The sequence below is a fragment of the Haemaphysalis longicornis genome, unplaced genomic scaffold (assembly GCF_048455015.1).
Source record: "Haemaphysalis longicornis isolate Haplotype H1 unplaced genomic scaffold, Haemaphysalis longicornis Haplotype H1 scaffold_9, whole genome shotgun sequence".
Lineage (NCBI taxonomy): Eukaryota > Metazoa > Arthropoda > Arachnida > Ixodida > Ixodidae > Haemaphysalis > Haemaphysalis longicornis.
In genome coordinates, this window is record NW_027526460.1 from 144226457 (window position 1) to 144245654 (window position 19198).

General features: G+C 45.6%; 1 protein-coding gene across 1 annotated transcript; it reads left to right on the forward strand.

Annotated features, from left to right (window-relative positions):
- The first annotated feature begins 1864 nt into the window (after positions 1–1864).
- LOC144151814 (interferon alpha-inducible protein 27, mitochondrial-like) lies at positions 1865–5497 on the forward strand. Its single transcript, XM_077682955.1, has 2 exons — positions 1865–1901; positions 5172–5497. Exons 1-2 carry the CDS (start codon positions 1877–1879, stop codon positions 5429–5431), a joined length of 285 nt encoding a protein of 94 aa, XP_077539081.1. The 5' UTR covers positions 1865–1876; the 3' UTR covers positions 5432–5497.
- Positions 5498–19198: the final 13701 nt, after the last annotated feature.

Sequence of the window (19198 nt, forward strand, 5' to 3'; positions counted from 1 at the left end):
GTTTTGTAAAGCTCTTTCAGTCGCATTTGGCAACACGGGGCCATATTTGGGAAGGCTCAACTTCGCACTTGAAATCAGCGTCGTTGCAATCATGCAGCGCACAGGTTATCAAATCATTGTGAACACTGGCACAATGCACTTATGTTTCGAGCCACCCATTAACACGGTACAGCGTAACGGCGTCTGCAGAGCTGTTGCGTAGCACCCCTAACCAGTGACCTCATCCTTCCCGCTGCGAAAGACTCTTATACACCACTTTTAGAGATACATCTCACAAATGGTTTTGCTTTATAGGCAATTTTAGGTGCGAAGAACCTTAAGACCTCGCTTTGTCCGCGGCTTGTCCCTTGGCCTCGCTTGTCCCTTAATACGGGAGTTTTTAGCCATCCATTTCGTCCAATAAACATTTTCTTCTCGGAGTCACAGGAAAATATTTTACGGAAACAAAATTTCTAATGCCGGTACTTTACCTAAGAGTATTTTGTGTAGTGACGTCTGTCTGCTCGAATTCCAAAATAAAATATGAAGAAAACAGGGAGTGTATGTAAATGAATATAAATGAACAGCAAAACCGTCAAAACGTACATCACAGACATGGTTAGAGAAATTATGGGTGCTGACTTTTCCCACTCCGTAGTGGAAGCGGGTATGGCTTTGACCTTTTTAAAAAAACTTGGATGCGTTGGGGCTTCATCCTACCAGACAAATATCGGAAGGTCCGTTTCCCTCCTAGTACAAGTGTTTGCATTGACAGGAGATGGGACTTTTCAGACGTTTTTAACTTCGGTGCGGACGAACTGGTAACGACAAGAAAGTAGAACAGACAGCAATGATAGAGTGAGATAGTGTCAGTTGCCACGCAATGTTCACTGCGAAAGGTGCAACAAGACTACTGTTACACTCGTTTTGTGTAACCGCACTCGCGTTTTGGTAATATTGATAAAATTTGTAAAGTTTCAAACTCTCCCGCCTCCGAACGATTTTTGATAAGTAGGTGAAACACGACGCGTTAATACAGTGGTCTCAGCGGTCAACTGTTATCTACCGTTTCAAAGAAAAGTTTCGATAAAACGAAGTACAGCCCTCTTATGTAACTATATCTTATTCCTATAGATGCGCGTTTATTGACAGTAGACAATTATTCGGCAACGTTCACAACTTCACGGTGTACAAAGAAAATAGGGCAAGCAAAAGAATGTGGCAGTAATGATAAAAGCGTCTTTGCGGTTATATGATATGATTGTTCTTGCGGAAGGTCTTTTAGGCCGAGAGCTACGGCCGTCTGTTGCCGAGCGTTCGCGATCAATTTTGCTTTACTCGAAGAAATTTTTGCCGCCAGAGTTTTATACGGATAAATAAACAAGAAACCACACCAGAAACAGCTTCGGTGTGAAATTGTGATTGGGATTTTAATTGCGTGTTTTTGTTGTTCGCCTATTGTGTTTTGCCATCGTGTAGTGTTCTTGTTATGTACAGCTAACACGTTACATGGCTTCATAGAAAAGACCGGCGCCGTTCTCACATCTGAAGTCCATTTCAAACGTTTCCTACCTGATTATGCAACTGAGTCGTTCTTCTACAAAAAGTAGAAAGAGAAAAAGTATCAGGGAAGCTTCCGTATTATGCAATATAAATTTTAGATTTTCAACGCAAGTAGTTTTGCGGTTTCAATTACCATAAAACATTCTAATATTTCTGCTACAGTGTAACAGAATTTGATATTCTTACTGCTGTCATTAAATTAACAATTCGCTTTTGCAGCATCAACGTAACGACATTTCGATCTTGCGATCTTGAGGCAGTGCTTCATCGGAGCACCTCAAGTGATCTTGATCTTTTCGGATTTCCTTTTTTTCAGATACGCGGCCCTAAATTCATGCTGGTGATGAGTCTGGTGTCAGGTAAGTTTTCTCAGTTGTGGCCTCAAAATTACCGAGCCACGGTATGAAGCTCTATATAGTATATTTGTTTGAAACTAAGTAAACACTAAGGTCTCTTACTATAGCCCAAAATCGGTCCTTCCCAATTGTGACCAGCTGCCACAAGGGGATTACCTTAAGGCGTGCTATGTTTACGGTTTTTATATACCGTTATGACTCCGACACCACTACATGACACGTATGACAAACAGTTTCGTTAAAAATGGCCTCGTAAAACAGGCGCAGCCTATTAAAGCCGAACTAATCGGAGCTCATCAATCGTTATTTTAACACTTCATCCACTTCCCCGGAGTGAGCGATGATATCAACGCCAGAAATTTGAGTGAAACGTAAACTGCTTCGAAATTGAATATCAGCCTAATGAGTTATGACCGTCTCATTTTAGGCACCGATCACCATTTTAAGGCACCATTTCAGGCACTGAATTCATTTAGAGCAACTGCAATGCCAAAACAAAGCTCAGATTCTGTGGTTGCTGTACCATTTATAATAATTTCCGTAATTTTAAATGGAAAAGAATTCCGTAATATACCGAGATCACGCGGTAAGCGCACAATTTTAAATGTGAAATTGTTCCCTTTATTGCCTTTTGCCCAATACGCACATATAACAAAACCTACGCTACCCTCACCTAAATGATGACACGCTTTCTTCCTGAGGTGTCCACGCAATGAAAAAAATAAAGTTGCAGTCGCTTTGAAATTAACGGCCACAGTATAAAATAAGCAGAAATCTTTGATCTGTATATGAGATTATGACAGGATTAAAGTTTGTAATGATTGTCGCAACAACGAGGGGACGCGTTTGTCAGCCGCGTGCCATGGGCCGTGCAGGACAGCGTTTGATTGTCCGATAACGCCGCCAAGTCCAGTGGTATAAAACACTGAGCGTTAAGCGCTGAGAACGCATAGAAATACGCCAAGACGCCAATATTCGCATAAAAAAAGTACGGGCAAAGGGAATTCAATGTGTTTACCCGCCGCGGTGGCTCAGTGGCTAAGGCGTTGTGCTGCTTAGCACGCGCACGCGGGTTCGATTCCCGGCCGTGGCGGCCACTTTCCTGATGGAGGCGAAAATCAATAACGCCTGTGTGTACGAGATTTCGGCGCACGATAAAGATCCTTAGGTGGTCAAAATTAATCCGGAGCCCTCCACTACGGCGCGCCTCATCGCCTGCGTTGTGTCGGCGCGTTAAACACTACAATCAATCAATCCAGACAATGTGCTTGAGAAACGACCTCATGGTCAAATGACTTCCCCAATAAAGGAGCTCGGAACTGTTGCTGTGACCCGAGGTTTATGCTGTGCTTCATGAATTGCACACGAAATGAAGTAACCACATTCAAGATGGTGGCACGGCGTCATTGCACTGAACAGCACGTTCAATTTAGGCCCTTTTCTGGGGTATATCAAAATACAAAATGTGTATTCGGACGCAAGGATATCAGAACACCGTATCTTTAAAAGTCCTACACAATATAAAAATTTAAACATTTCGGATTTCAAAATAACAGAACTTTGTTTAGATCCGCTAACGTTATCGTGGATCCGTAACTTTTTGTCTTTTCGACAGCAGTTCACGCTTGTTAATAACTCTTCCTCTCCAATTTCCGACGTCACCTCCGGAGTTCCTCAGGGTAGCATCTTGGGGCCACTACTTTTTTTAATTTACACCGTAACTTTTTGTCTTTTCGACAGCAGTTCACGCTTGTTAATAACTCTTCCTCTCCAATTTCCGACGTCACCTCCGGAGTTCCTCAGGGTAGCATCTTGGGGCCACTACTTTTTTAAATTTACATTACTGATCTTCCAAACAATATTTCTTCTTCAATAGGGTTTTTTGCTGATGATTGCATTCTATACCGTTCTATAACTAGTAGCGATGGCCACCTTGCTCTCACGAAAGACATTAATCTGATTAACAACTGTTGTGGTGTATTGCAAATAACTTTAAATTTATCTTGATGTAAAATATTATTTTTTAGTCGAAAAACATTAACTGTTGCATTTGATTACTACATAAATAATTCTAACGCGTCACGGTCATCTTCGTATAAATACCTCGGCGTCCATCTGACCTCGAATCTTACTTGGGTGGCACATGTAACCCACATATCTGCAAACGCATCAAGAACACTAGGATACTTACGTCGAAATCTACGAAACCCGCCAGCGAACGCCCGCAAACACGCTTACTTTACATCTTTTCTCCCGCAGCTGGAATTAGCATCACCCATATGGTCCGTCTTCCAAGCCCACCTCATTAACCAGCTAGAAGCTGTGGAAAACAGAGCATCACAGTTCATTTAACGAATTTACAGTCGCCATCGGGCATCACACAAATAAAACATGAGCTTTCATTACAGCATGTGCAATACGGCGCACAGTTGCCCTCCTGTTTTTGCTTGATAAATATATTCACGCATACAGGCCACCGCCCTTCCCATAACAGCACTATTGCGCATGTCTAAACGGTTACACAATCAACGAAGCATCACATGCATCTTTGGAAAAACAAATTCATTCAATTCATCGACTTTGCCTCGTGCCATAGCACTCTGGAATGATCTACCAGACGTCATTCTTAATTTAACTAATGATGCAAACTTTCGCGAGCCATTAATGATACATCTATCTAGATAGCATTGTATAACCTCCTCCAATTCTGGTTTTCTTCATGGTGTTTTTTTTTTGCGACTGTTAAATTCTTGTTGTTCAAAGACGACCCTCCTTGTCGTTTGTGCGACCATTGTCATTAGGTCCACTGTATTGCTTTATGATGTGGCAAAAGTTTCACCCACTAGCATTCTTTCCTATTCTTTCGCTCGCCCTTACTGTATGCTCCGTAATAGAGCCCGAAGGTATTTTTAAATAAATAAATAAATAAATAAATAAATAAATAAATAAATAAATAAATAAATAAATAAATAAATAAATAAATAAATAAATAAATAAATAAATAAATAAATAAATAAATAAATAAATAAATAAATAAATAAATAAATAAATAAATAAATAAATAAATAAATAAATAAATAAATAAATAAATAAATAAATAAATAAATAAATAAATAAATAAATAAATAAATAAATAAATAAATAAATAAATAAATAAATAAAAAATAAATAAATAATCCGGTGGGAATATTCCAGGTGTTTCAAATTGCAGAGATGAGATTAAGTGTTGTCTCGAAAATGTCGCAACATCATGCCTTTTCTTCTTTCATATAGTCGTGGGAGCGACGGCTGCAATCGTGGGGCCGCGAGTGGTGCTCAAGCTCCTGGGTTTCGGCCCTGCGGGCGTGGAGGCCGGATCCTGGGCATCCAAGCTCCAGGGTGCCGCCGTCGGAAAGAAGAGCTACTTCGCCAAGTGCCAAAGCTGGGGCACAAAGGGCTTCTCCGGCGATACGAAAGTGGTCCTCGGCACGGTCGGAGCTGAGGTGGCCTCCATAATCACCATGTTCATGCTCTACAGGGCCTCACTGCTGTAACGCAACTATGCACCACCACCTCCGGCTTCGCCCAAGTCCTATTGGTGATTATGGTAAAGGAATCGTTAGCCCAATCTACGTGATTCGATAACTCATTTGGAGAAATAAATAAATCATTCGTAATGCTTGTTACGTTGTGAGCAGCTGTTTTTGAAACTGCCTTCTGCTTCAGTTGGGCTCTGTTTAATGACTGCGATGCCCATGGAGAGAGGGCGAGGTGTATAGATTGTTCAAGTTTATTTAAAATGTGCGGAAATGAGATCACAGCGAAATGATTGGGCGACCACACATGGGGCCACGGGGTTTTTCTTCCCTTTGAGCATAAACCATTTCAAGCGTATATGGATATAAACCACATTGATTTGCGGCAAAAATGAACATGTTGCTGTACACTAAAGGCTATAAAATATACAATTGGGAAAACAATCGTCACAAGAGAGACCAGAGTGTCATACGAAGGAACACGACTAAATCGACCGGCGAGCTCACTCTGAGGACACCTTGTATCTCTCACGTAGATGTCGAAAGGGGTCCAGGTGTGCTTCTCGTCTTGCATTGGAGGTTCTGGTAGATTGGCTGGTCCGCACATACCGCATATCTTCTTTTTGCACTCCATTTCTATTTCTTTGCCAAACCAACGAGAGGCTGAGACTAAAGGCGGACGTGACCCCACAAAGGCCTCAGCCACCCCATTTACACGGTACGTAATAACAGGGCTGTTCACAAATTTGAGCATAACAGCACAATCTTAATAGAAAAATAGCGCAAAGCAAAGCCATTACTACATTTCCTATGTATTATACAAAGCATAGGTCTAAAATTTACATAGAATATCACAGTGTACACTCAAACGCAGTAATTCGTACGTATTAACTTTCATCAATTAAACTACTGTCACAATTACGTATTAATGTATGTCACTTTGTAATTGTTTTTAATTTCTACCTTTAGGGGAACATATAGACATACACTTCAAACCCTTAATTATATATGAGTATTGCAAGCGTTTTGCTTAAGTAACACTTCTTTGACCTGTTTTTTAAACGTGGGTTCATTGGCGTCGAAGTTTAATTTTTATTCTCTATTTAATATTTCAGTTGACTGGTACTGGAAAGATTGCACACCATAGTTCGTTCTTATTTTTGGAGTGTGCCGTATTGTATGCCTGAGATGGTAGCCAGAAGATGTAATGTTAACTTGATAGTGGGTCTTTTGCATATAAATGGTGTGCAGAACCTTCATGTAATAGATTTGGTCAGCTCGAAGTTTTGAATATCCAGTAAATAAAGGACTGGTCCTCAAATCTGCGTAACAGCCATGATAATCTAAATGTATGCGCAAAATTCATTTTTGCAATATAATGAGCCTGTTATAATTAGTTTTAGTTGTGGTCCCCCTCACCAAAATTCCGTAGAATGGTTTCGAATAAACTAGAGCATTGTATAAGTTTTGCTTCAACCATATAGGTATGAAATGGCCGATTCTAAATGTGAGACCCATACTCTAGAGAGTTCGGTGGACCGGTGAGCAATATGCATATTCCGCGAAAGTTGTTCTTGAAACATCTTCGCCGTAAGGGGCTATCTGGACCTAAATTGGAAACCACTTACGGTACTAGAACCACCGTTATAGGCAGCCAGTATAGCCCCCTATTTGAGGGCCCTCACACACAATGCACATGTCGTTGCACTAGTTACCCTCCTGGAAGGCTAATAGTGCCGCAGAAGGACAATTTGTTGGTGGTTGTGCAGTAGAACACACGTCTTTTTGGTGTCCGGTTTGCAAGCAGAGGGCGCATGCATTGATCTTGCGATGAAATGGTTTGCATCGGTAAGTGAAAATCTGTAGATGAATCTTGCTTTCCTCAAATAAAATAGGAACCCTGTCCCACCTGTTGAGGCGTTCATCCCTGTAATGCAAAGGTCCGGGTTGAAGGATTGAAGCTGCATACACTGTTCCGTACCTGCTCTGGTACGTCTTCGTTTGTCCTGTTGTAAATTCCCAGTAACTTGCATTACTGGGTGTCGAGACACATGATTAGCCACTTCCTGATGGTGCCCCGAATCGTAACAGACTTCGACATCCGCAAAGGGACGCCACTCGTACTCCATGAATCCCTAATGAAGCGAGCCAAAGGCACGAAAACTACAACACAGGCAACAAAAGCCCTAAGGGGAGCTACTCTAGCGTTTCTTTTCGCAATTCGTCACACTCTAATTTGCGCTCTGCCTGAAAATCACCCGTTGGTGATAGAAAATTCTCAACCTCGCCACACGCTCTTCCAGCTAAGCGCGGAGATGGCAGCCATGAGGAAGAGGCTCGCAGCCCTTCGGAATGCCTGAGTCACTCTCACCAGCAGCGAACATGTCCGCCCGTACCCGTCGTAGTCCTTCGGGCACGAGTCGTCGCAAGCTCGCTTCTGATGCAGTGCTGAAAACTAGAGACCCTAGCACAACTTACATCACCAGGCAGATGCTTACACAGTGGGACGCCCGTCTCAAGTTCGAAAATTAGAAGGAGTGCCAAAGAGCTTCAAGTGGGATAGTCGCCCTCCAAGGCGAGGTTACCTGGAATAAAGAAATTCGCTAGTTCATGGAGCTAGTGAAGCAAAGCATTCAAGCTTCCTGTCCCTTAACGCCCTCTCTGAGTGAATCGAAAAGGAAGAAGCATTCAGCATCCAATGTCTTCCGTACACCCCCCAATTCGGTGCGTTTTACAGTGTAACTGCCGCAGATTTATAGTCCGTAGTGCTCCTAAAATCCCAGGTGGCAACTCTGCGTCCTCTCGCCGTCCTACTCCAAGAAACACAAGGCCCCTGCAAGATACCCAATCAAACCACATGTATGGATCCTCATTACACTGTATGCCACAAAAGAAAAATCCCGGGACAGGCTGCGGTCTTAGTGCATAATTCCTACCAAGCGGTACAACACCGCTTGGATGGCGCTTGCAATGAAACCAGAGAAGTATCATTGCTCGTATTACACCCCCAGGTGGTAAACCTATGTTGATTGCGTCAGTGTATTACAAAACGAACTCGGGCGCCATCCCTTCCATTCTGCATGATTGGATAACGCTTCTCCTCTCAGGTACCATCATTATAGGGGAGGATTTTAATGCTCGAAATACCTTCTGGGGTTATTCCTCCTCGAACCGCCCGGGCCGGCTCTTAGAGCAAACTTTCGAATTCGGGCACGTGAAATACCGCAATGAACATGGAGTCCCCACCCGTATTGGCCTCCACTATTCGCAGGACGATACAACAGCGGACTGGACCATCACTAAACCCGGAGCAGTGAAGACATGGCCCCCATTGGACAGTGCCTGGGAAAGTGATCCCGACCCGATTCTGCTTCAAATTAACGGCAAGAAATTAAGAAGGAGCACGACATACCATTGCGTAAACTGGAACTCTTTTCGCGAGCGATTCGTGGTTGGCCCCCATTCAACGTTAGATGACTACGTCGCGTCCGTGAACATGAACAGTTCGCTCGCTACTGAAACAATCACCTGTACCGCTGAAGTTGATCGCCTGGATTAGCACATGTTTCAGCTTATTTGCAAAGTTGAACGCGTTACCAGACGTTAAAGAACACAAGGAAAACCTCACCATCATTTGATGCAGTTCAAACATGATTGCCGTGTCGTTCGGGAATATCAATTCAGAGGGAGAATTGGCACAATTTCTGCGGGAAATTGGCCACAAGACCAGACTCTCTTGACTATGACGCATTTTCGCGGTATGAATGGCCGTGCGAAGACCCGCCTCCCATAATGGACGAGATGTATCTTCAAATGGACTACCGTCAAGTGGAAGACACCCTTATCCACCCATTTTTCCCCCTCGCTGTGGATGATCTTTCCGCTGTCGAGACTCTTCCTGTTATCGACAACAACCACTCACTTCAAGAACTTGATTCCACTTTTATAATTGGAGAATTAAAGATCGCCATTTCGCAGGGAAGACCAAAGTCGGCGCCGGGCCATGATCTTATCAAGTGGCAAGACCTCCGCCATCTCCACCCGCAAGGCCTAGATGTTCTACGGCAATTGGTGAACAAGCTATGGGACTCAGGTGAGTTCCCTGACTCTCTCCGGGTCACGATCATCCAATTCGCCCTATCAGCAAACACGGGAAGGATTCCCACAATCCCCAGCACCTCCATCCTATTTCACTAACTCCCGTTATCTGTAAGCTTATTGAACAGGCTGGTTTCTTCCTGCACTCACAGGTTTTCGCCCTCACGTTGGTACTTATGATTACTTGTGGGTACTTAGACGTGTCATCAATAGGAAATACTGCAAGGAATAGCCTGACTACGTCCTCGCACTAGATATCCGTAAAGCCTTTGACAACGTTAGTCAACCAAGCATTCTGCAAGAACTCGCGCTTGCCTTTCCGAGTCAGAAGGCTCAAGCCTGGATTCGGAACCTCCTCCAGTGTCGCCCAATTCATCTCAAACCCCAGACACATCAGCCTACTACTTACTATATTGATAGCGGGGTCCCTCAGCGATCAATCTTGGGGTACCTACTTATCATTCTTGTGATGATTTGCGTAGCTCATACTCTGGAGCAGGACACCACCACCCCGTTTGCTTTCTATGCAGACGATGTTTTGGTATAAACTGAGGCCAGCGATCTCCCTTGCAAAGAGCCCATAAAATCTGAACTGCAAGCTGCAACCTTCAGCCTGGAGAACAGCTTGTCCCGCTTCCACTTCTTGTTCATCATCATCATAATCATCATCATCATCATATTTACCAGCCTATCTACGCCCACTGCATGACAAAGGCATCTCCCATCAATCTCCAATTACCCCGGTCCTGCGCTAACGGCGGCCAATTTATCCCCACAATTTTCTTGATCTCACCTGCCCATTTAACTTTCTGCCGCCCCTTGCCACGCTTTCCTTCTCTAGGAATCCACTCTGTTACCCTTAATGACCAAAGGCTATCTTGCCTTCGCAATGCATGCCCTGCCCACGTCCATTTTTTCTTCTTAATTTCTTCTAATATGTCCATAACAAGCGTTTGTTCGCTGACCCACTCCGCTCTCTTCTTGTCCTTTAAGGTTGCATCTATCATGTTCCGTTCCACTGCGCGCTGAGTCATCCTCAGTTTAAGTTGAAACCTCTTAGTGAGCCTCCAAGCTTCTTCCCCGTACTTGAGTATCGGTAAGTAGCAGCTGTCATTCATTTTCTTCTTCAGGGACAATCGTAGACTGAGAGAGAGAGAGAGACAAACATTTATTTTAGTAATGAGCAGGAGGATGTTCTTAGGGCCTCCACCCAGTGAGAGGCATCCTTATTCCAAGATGCCTTGGAGCTGGCTGGCCGTCCGGGCCCGTTCCACCAGTCGGCGCTGGTCCGAGAGCTCGGAGCTGGTCAGCTGCTCCACCCACTGCTCATATGTAGGGTTGGGATTTGGGGTTAGAGTGGGGGTCCGTTGACACTCCCATACCACGTGGTATAGGGTGCCTGCAACAGGGCAAAAGTTACAGGTGGCAGGGTATTGGGTGGGGTACATAGCGTTCAGTAGGGTGTTATGGGGATACGAATTGGTTTGGAGGCGCCGGAAAGTGGTTTCCTCGTCGCGTGTTAGTTGTGCATGAGGTGGCGGGAAGCGACGGCGGTCGTTTTTGTAGTGGGATAAGATTTCGGTGTATGTATGGATTGGTGCTGGCTTTGAGGCGCTTCGGTCATTGTTTTCTCCCTCTGAGGTAACGGCCCGGTGTGTATGAGCACGGGCAGCGGCGTGTGCCGCCTCGTTCCCTTCGAGGGACTGGTGGCCGGGTGACCAGAGGATGTTAATTTCTGGTAGTCTTTTTAGTTGGCGTAGAAGGTGCAGTGCTGGTTGAGAGATGCGGCCAATGAGGAAGTTTCTGCAGGCGGTCTGTGAATCGGTTATAACTGTAAGAAATTCCTCGCCTGTTGTAGCGGCAAGGGCGATGGCACACTCCTCAGCAGTCTCGATGGAAGTGGTGAAAACGGTCGCTGCTGCCAGTTCTGCGCCTTGCGTGCTAACGACACAGGCTGCATGTGCTTTCTGATGAGGGTACGGCGATGCATCTGTGTACCGAGTGCATGGTAAATGGTGATTGTTCTTATGAATCAAGCGAGCTCGTGCAGTGCGCCGCTGTTTGTTGAAAACCGGGTGCATATTTCGGGGTATGGGGGCTACGCGGATGTGTTGCCGAATGTCTGCTGGGATTCGAATTTTCTCATCTTCTCGTGGTGGGACGTTGTAGTGTAGACGGAGAAGTGTTGCTCTTCCCGTGGGCGTTATCTGTAGTCGGCGTATCTGAGATGCGTGGTGGGCCTCTTGTATTTCCTGCCAGGTATTGTGGACCCCTAGCTGCAAAAGTTTTTTGGTTGCCGTGCTGATTGGGAGCCCAATAGCGGTCTTGTAGGCCTGGCGTATGGTGGCGTCGAGTTTCCGTATTTCTTGTGGTCTCAGGGCCAGGTATGGCGTGCCATACGCTATCCTGCTGATGAGAATGGCTTGGACCATGCGTAGGGTGTCGTGTTCACGAAGTCCGAAGCGACGATTGGAGACGCGGCGGATGATGTGCATGAGCTGGTTGAGTGTACGCTGTAATGGTGGTAGGGCTTGTAAGCCAGATCCATCTCTAGGTATAATGAGGCCCAATATCCTAAGGTAAGGGACATTAGGGACAGGGTGATTATTTATGTATAATTCTGGTTCTGGTATACTGTGTGCGGTCTTGCGGGTAGATCTCTTGCTGAGCGTTAGTAAACCAGACTTTTCGGGGGCGCACTCCAGTCCTCTGGATTGGAGATATCGTTGGGCGGTGTCAATTGCCATTTGAAGTGCCTCTTCCTGATCTCCAATTGATCCAGTGGGTGTCCATAGCGTGAGGTCGTCCGCATAGAAAGCGTGTCGGAGATGCGGAATATCTTGGAGCAGGGGTGGGAGGTCCTTCATGGCAAGGTTAAAGAGTAGGGGTGAAATAACCGAGCCTTGAGGTGTTCCTCGGGGAATTGCTGAAAAAGTGTCGGATCGCAGATGGCCGATGCGTACAGTGGCGGTTCGGTTGCTAAGAAATGCCGCGACGTAGCTGTAAAGTCTGGGCCCGCAGTTGGTAGTAGCTAGCCCTTGTAGGATGGCTTGGTGCGTGACATTGTCAAATGCCCCTTTTATATCAAGTGCGACAATAGAATATTTGTGATTGTTCGAGAGTTTCAATAGTATGTCTTCTTTAAGCTGCAGCAGGATGTCTTGGGTAGAGAGATGGGGCCGAAATCCATACATGGTGGTTGGGAAGTAGTTATTGTCCTCTATGTAATGGGCGAGACGATTGTGAACCATATGCTCAAGGAGTTTGCCCACGCACGATGTGAGAGAAATGGGACGGAGGTTTTTGAGTGTGAGGGGTTTTCCGGGCTTGGGAATTGACTGTCATTCATTAACTGAGAATGCCTGCCAATTGTACTCCACCCCATTCTTATCCTTTGAATTATCTCTGCCTCATGGTTGGGATCCGGGGTCACAACTTGGGTTAAGTAGATATCTTTGCTTACCCCTTCGACTGCATCGCCACCTATCTCAAACCGCTGTGCTGTCCCGAGATTATTGATAATTACTTTAGTTTTCTGCATTAAAATTTTCAGGCCAACGGTTCTATTCTGTTTGTCCAGTGCGGTAAGCATGCTTTGCAATTCCTCCCCTAGTTACTTAACAAGGCAACGTCCTCAGCAAATCTGAAATTACTGAGGTATTCTCCATGAACCCTTACTCCTGTTCCCAATCCAATGTTCTGAATACTTCTTCTAAACATGCTGTGAATAACATCGGAAAGATCGTGTTTCCTTGTCTGACGCCCTTCCTGATGGGTATTTTACTGTCTCCTTATGGAGGATGATGGTAGCTGAGGACCCATTGTAAATATCCTCTAGTATTCTTGCATAATGCTCGTCTACACCCTGGTTCCATAATGCCTGAATGACTGATCAGGTTTCGACCGAGTCAAATGGTTTCTCACAGTTTGTGAAGGCTATATATAGGGGTTCAAAATACTCAGCGCACTTCTCTATCACCTGATTGATAGTGTGAATATGGTCAATTGTTGAATAGCCTTTACGGAAGCCTGCTTGTTCTTTAGGTTGACTCAAATCTAAGGTTGCAGAAATTCTGTTAGCAATTAACTTTGTAAATACCTTGTTGACGACTGACAGCAAGCTGATTGGCCTGTAATTTTTCAAGTCCTCCATGTCACCTTTCCTACGGATTAGTATGATGTTCGCATTCTTCCAAGATTCCGGTACACTCGCAGTCATTAGGCATTGCGTGTACAGGCTTGCCAGTTTTACTAGTACAATGCGCCCGCCATCTTTCAAGAGGTCAGCTGTAACCTGATCTTCACCAGGTGCTTTGCTCCCTTTCATTTCTTTCAAAGCCTTCCTTACTTCTTTTCGTTACTGGTGGGATGTCTATCTCCTCTGAACTACTTCGTCTTTCGGCTTTACCCTGGATGTCCCGGCTACTGTACAGAACCCTATAGAACTCCTTGGCTACTTTGACTATTTTATCTCTTTTTGTGATGACATTGCCTTGCTTATCTTTAAGTGCATACATCTGATTTCTCCCCACACCCAGACGCCTCTTCACTGCTTTCATGCTGCCTCCGTTCTTCACAGCATATTCGATCCTCTCCATAATATACTTCGCTATGTCAGCTGTCTTAAGCTTATTGATTAACTTCGAGAGCTCCGCTAGTTCTATTCTGTCAGCTGCGGTAGAGATTCTCATGGTTTGCCGTTTCCTGATTAGATCTTTCGTCTCCTGTGAAAGTTTACCAGTATCCTGTCTAGCCATAGTGCCCCCGACTTCTACTGCACACTCCGTGATAATGCGTGTAAGGTTGTCGCTGGCTTCCTGTGTCGTAAGCTCGGCTTCCTCGTTAAGAGCGGAATATCCGTTCTGCAGCGCGATCCTGACTTCTTCTGCTTTACGTATTACTTTTAGCTTATTTATCGGCTTCTTTCGTACTAGCTTGTTGCGGTCCCTCCTCAAATCTAGCCTAATTCGAGATCTTAACATACGGTGGTCACTACACCTTACCCATAATCAAAGCCAATCAGAAAACCAGTGGGAAAATTCGACAAATGTTAGAGATAGTAATGGTAGAAAACAGGGCACTCAAGGAGGAGATACTAAACCTTAAACAAGCCAAAAAGGACCATTCATTCATCAACGGAGTCTTTTGAGGAGGGAACAAAGATGGAAGTTGCAACGCAACCTGATCGCCACATGCCGATAAATACGACAGAAGGGAGCCCAGGTACGGAATCCCCTTCTCCGAAGAGAAGGGCAACTGTCCTTAGCAAGCAAGCAGAAGAAACAGACACAATACGCTTCAAGGAAAGACTGTTGATGAGGAACTGTTAAACACTAGACTACACAGTTTCAGGAAAAGTTTGAAAGTATGTTTACAAAATTTGAGGGAAGCATAACAGCGAGAAATTTTGCACTAGAAAATACCCGCTTCAGTTAAGGAAGCAGCGGACAAATAGGCTCTATCAAAACGACCAAGGCCTACGCCAGGCCACCCGTGACAGAAAGTACCAGGATCAACCTTGAAACCGCTCAACCCATCACTTATGGCCAATAATCGCTACAACAGATTTGTTATATGACAATGTAATTGCAGCGGCTTTCGGAGAAAGAGGGGAAATCTAGATCAATTTATACCTAATACCCACATAGAGGAAAGACCCGATGTAATCTGCTTGCAAGAAACGGGAAGCCCAGCGAAACTACCGAATTATAAAACCTTGGGTCTGGAAAATGAACACTCCTCTAGCGATAGGGATAAGAAGCCGATGGTCGCCAGCCTCATCAAGCGTAATCTACAAGTAATACAACACAAAACAGGCATAGAAGCAATCGACCATGTCATCACCGAAATCATTTCAACCAAAAGAAGAGGGGAACGAAGTATTTTTATACTCAACGTGTACAGCAGCCCCCGTAGTAGCCACAAGTTTGCAAAGCTTTTCCGCAAGGTGATAGACATAACCAAGAGAAATGCCCTGATCATAACGGGGGACTTTAACGTGCACCACTCCGCCTGGGGCTACAAACGGGACACGACCAAGGGAAGGAACCTATGGCAAGACGCCCAAATCGATCGCTTCTCTCTAGCCCTCGACCCAACGTACCGCACTAGACTAGGCAACAGCGTCAGCATAGAGACGACGCCGGACTTGACCTTCAAAAAAACATGGTTCACAACCCAGAGTGGATTAACCTGTAGGAAAACGTGGGCAGTGACCACTTCATAGTGGTCACACGGCTCACAGCGGGCCCACCCCATACAAAAAAGGAAACCTAATCAAGATTACAAACTGGGCTGAATTCAGAAGAATCAGGGCAGCCGAACGAGAGATATCGGAAGAGACAGGAAGCATAGCAGACATTGAGGAATTTGTAGAGCAGCTGCACACACACACGCAAGAAAAGCGACGAAAACGATAACCGAAAAAGCTGAGCTCCAGCAAGCCGACACCAAACTCTTGCATATGTGGGAGGCGAAACGAAGCCTTCAGAGACGGCTAAGCAAACAGAAGCTAAACCGCAACCTATGAAGGCGAATCGCGTATTTAAATAGGAATATAGAAGAATATGCAAACGAACTGACCCGCCAGAATTGGTAGAGCACGTGCAATAGAATGGACTCGCAAAAGGGACTTGGCAAAACCTGGAATATACTTCGCTACCTAATAGATTCCCAGAAATTTAAGACCACCCAGACACACAACCTCAGCAAGATCATACATGATTATCCAAGATCGGACAAGGACCTCATAGCAGAAATCAAAAACAGATACATTGGATCAAACACGAAGGAGAACCTCAAACCGTACGAGGGAGCTCCAAACCCCGAACTCGACCGCCCCATTACAACAGCGGAGGTCTGGGAAGCCATCCAGGACCTTCGTACAAAATCTACACCGGGCAGGATGGGATTACAAACAAAATTATAAGAAATCTCGGTGACGATTCCGTAAAAGCACTAGCACAGTATATGGCAAATGGGAAGCTTTCCGAAGCAATAGAAAACGGCCACCATCATCATGATTCCAAAGCCAGGAACGAAGTTAGGGCTAGAGAACGTAAGACCCATTTCCCCTGACTTCGTGCTTGGGAAAGCTTTTGGAGCACGTTGTACTCAGAAGACTTAATAAATACATGGAAGACAAGGATTTATACCCCCACACTATGATCGGCTTTAGGCCAAATTTATCAACTCAAGACGTCCTATTACAGCTCAAACATCAGATCGTAGACGGAAATGGCACATCATCGAAATACACAAAAGCCATCCTAGGCCTAGACCTCACGCAGGCATTTGATAATGTGCGCGATCCCGCCATCCTGGAAAACCTCGGGATGCCTGGAATTGGGGCTAGGACGTACAATTACGAGAGTGATTTCCTCTCTGACAGAACGGCAAAAATAAAAATCGGCTGCATTGAATCGAACGAACTTGAACTGGGAGCGAGGGGCACACCGCAGGGGTCTGTACTCTACCCCTTCTTGTTCAACATAGCCATGATCGGACTGCCTACGGAATAGAAGGAAATACAAGGCCTACACCATAGCTTCTACGCAGATGACCTCACGCTCTCGGTAACCGGCGGCAGCGATTGCGCAATACAAGACACCTTACAGGAAGCAATAATACTATAGAGACGTACGTCGAACCAAGGGGTCTCGTATGTTAACAGAAAAATCAGAACTACTACAATATCACGCAAACAGGGGGAGAAGAAAAGGCTCCTATGAATCTCCGATTGAACTACAAGCAAAAGGTGGACTCATACCAATAGTGCCGATCATCAAAGTCCTGGGGCTGCGAATACAAGCGAATGGTCACAACACCGAAGCCATCAGGATACTAGAAAAAAGCGTACTCCAAACGACCAGATTGATTTCCAGAGTCGCCAAGTGACACCAAGGAATCAAAGAAGCCAATCTAATCAGACTGATTCAGGCCTTCCTCCTTAGTAGGGTGGTCTACGTAGCACCATTCCTCCCCCTGAAGACATGCCAAAGAACAAAGATCAACAATATTATTCGAAAAGTATACAAGCCAGCTTTAGGCTTACCCATAACAACGCCGACCAATAAATTCGATGCATTACGGCTGCACAATTCGCTCGACGAGTTAATCGAAGCCCAACAAATCTCCCAGTTGGAGCGGCTCACGAAAACTCAGACGGGAAGACATGTGCTGCGATCCCTAAGCATTGGTTATGATTCGCAAGATGGAAATAAAGTTGACGTTCCCCCCGAAGCGCGAGCACATTTGCGCATTCCTCCTTTACCCAGGAACATGCACCCAGTGCATAACCAAGCGCGCAGGGAAGAAAGAGCCAAAGTTATGCACAGGCGCTTTGAAAAAATCAGAGAAGCGATATACGTCGATGCTGCTGAATACTCGGACCGCACTGCCACGGCAGTAACGGCGTTTGACCAGCACGGCCACCTGATAACCTCAGGCTCAGTCCACGCAAGCCCACCTGAGACTGGGGAAGAAGCTGCCATTGCCTTGGCGCTAGCATCAACACAAGCAAGATATATAATCAGTGACTGCAAGACGGCAATCAGAAACTTCTCGAGAGGACGCATATCTGCTGAAGCGTTGAAAATTATGAATAGATGTAGCGGAGCTCAGAAGAGTACGACTAATAGCGCTTTCCATTGGGCGAACAGGATCACTTCAAACTGCACCCAAAGTGCTCTCGCGAGTTCTGGCGTCTTCCAGTGGTCGGGCAGGAGCAGGGGCGTTGTGTTTCATTGGTCGAGGAGGAGCACTTTTTTGGCGCCGAGAGCAGCCGAGGGCAGTTCTCGGTGCTCCGTCGCCAGCGGCGGAGTAACAGGGAACGCCGAGGAAGTCACATGACTTCTTTTGCGTCACTTCTGGTTTTATCCCCGGGTGCGGAGGAAAAATGGCGGAATCCAGCAGCCCCGGTAGTCGCTCAGTGCGTACGGCAGCAGCTAAGCACGGCCGTCTGGACAAGGAATTGCTGCTACTTTTAGATGATGAAAGCACCACACATTCAAGCGCAAGCTCATCATCGGACAGCAGCAGCAGCGACGACGACGACGACGACGATTTGACATTGCATGAGTTTATGTTCGAGCACCTGTTCACCCCGCCGGAGCAGCGACCGAAGGTAGAGTCGTATCTGGAAAAGACGGTGGACGCTGTTATCATTCGCAGCTAATTTTTGGGAGACACGATGGTGACCCCTTTATCATGAACATGAACATCCGCTCGGCTTCTTCATTCGTCGCCATGCGGAAGGCAGACACAAAGCCACCGGCACGTATCTGGCAAAACTGGTGATGAATAACTGCGTGCGGACATCACGAGCGCGCAAAATGCTCCGGGAAGCGAGCGCGGGAAACGTTTGGTCGCATGACTCTTGACATCTCGCCCTCTGACATCTCGATGGCTGAAGAGGGGGTTAGGAAGGGATTTACAACCTACCCCACCCCTGACCCCATCCTGGGCAAACAATAAAGTTATTCCTCCTCCTCCTCCGGTTGTAAGCAGCACCCCTCGCGGTCACAGCTGGCCACTTGGTTTCAGAAGTTTTGTTTGTTAAATTAATCCCATGTTTATTGCCTTAAATGGCCTTATTTCTTTATTCCATGATATAAAGTTTCATAAAACCCGCCAAATAACTGTTTAGTTTCATTTAAAAACTTATACGTGACGCTGGCTGCTACCCGA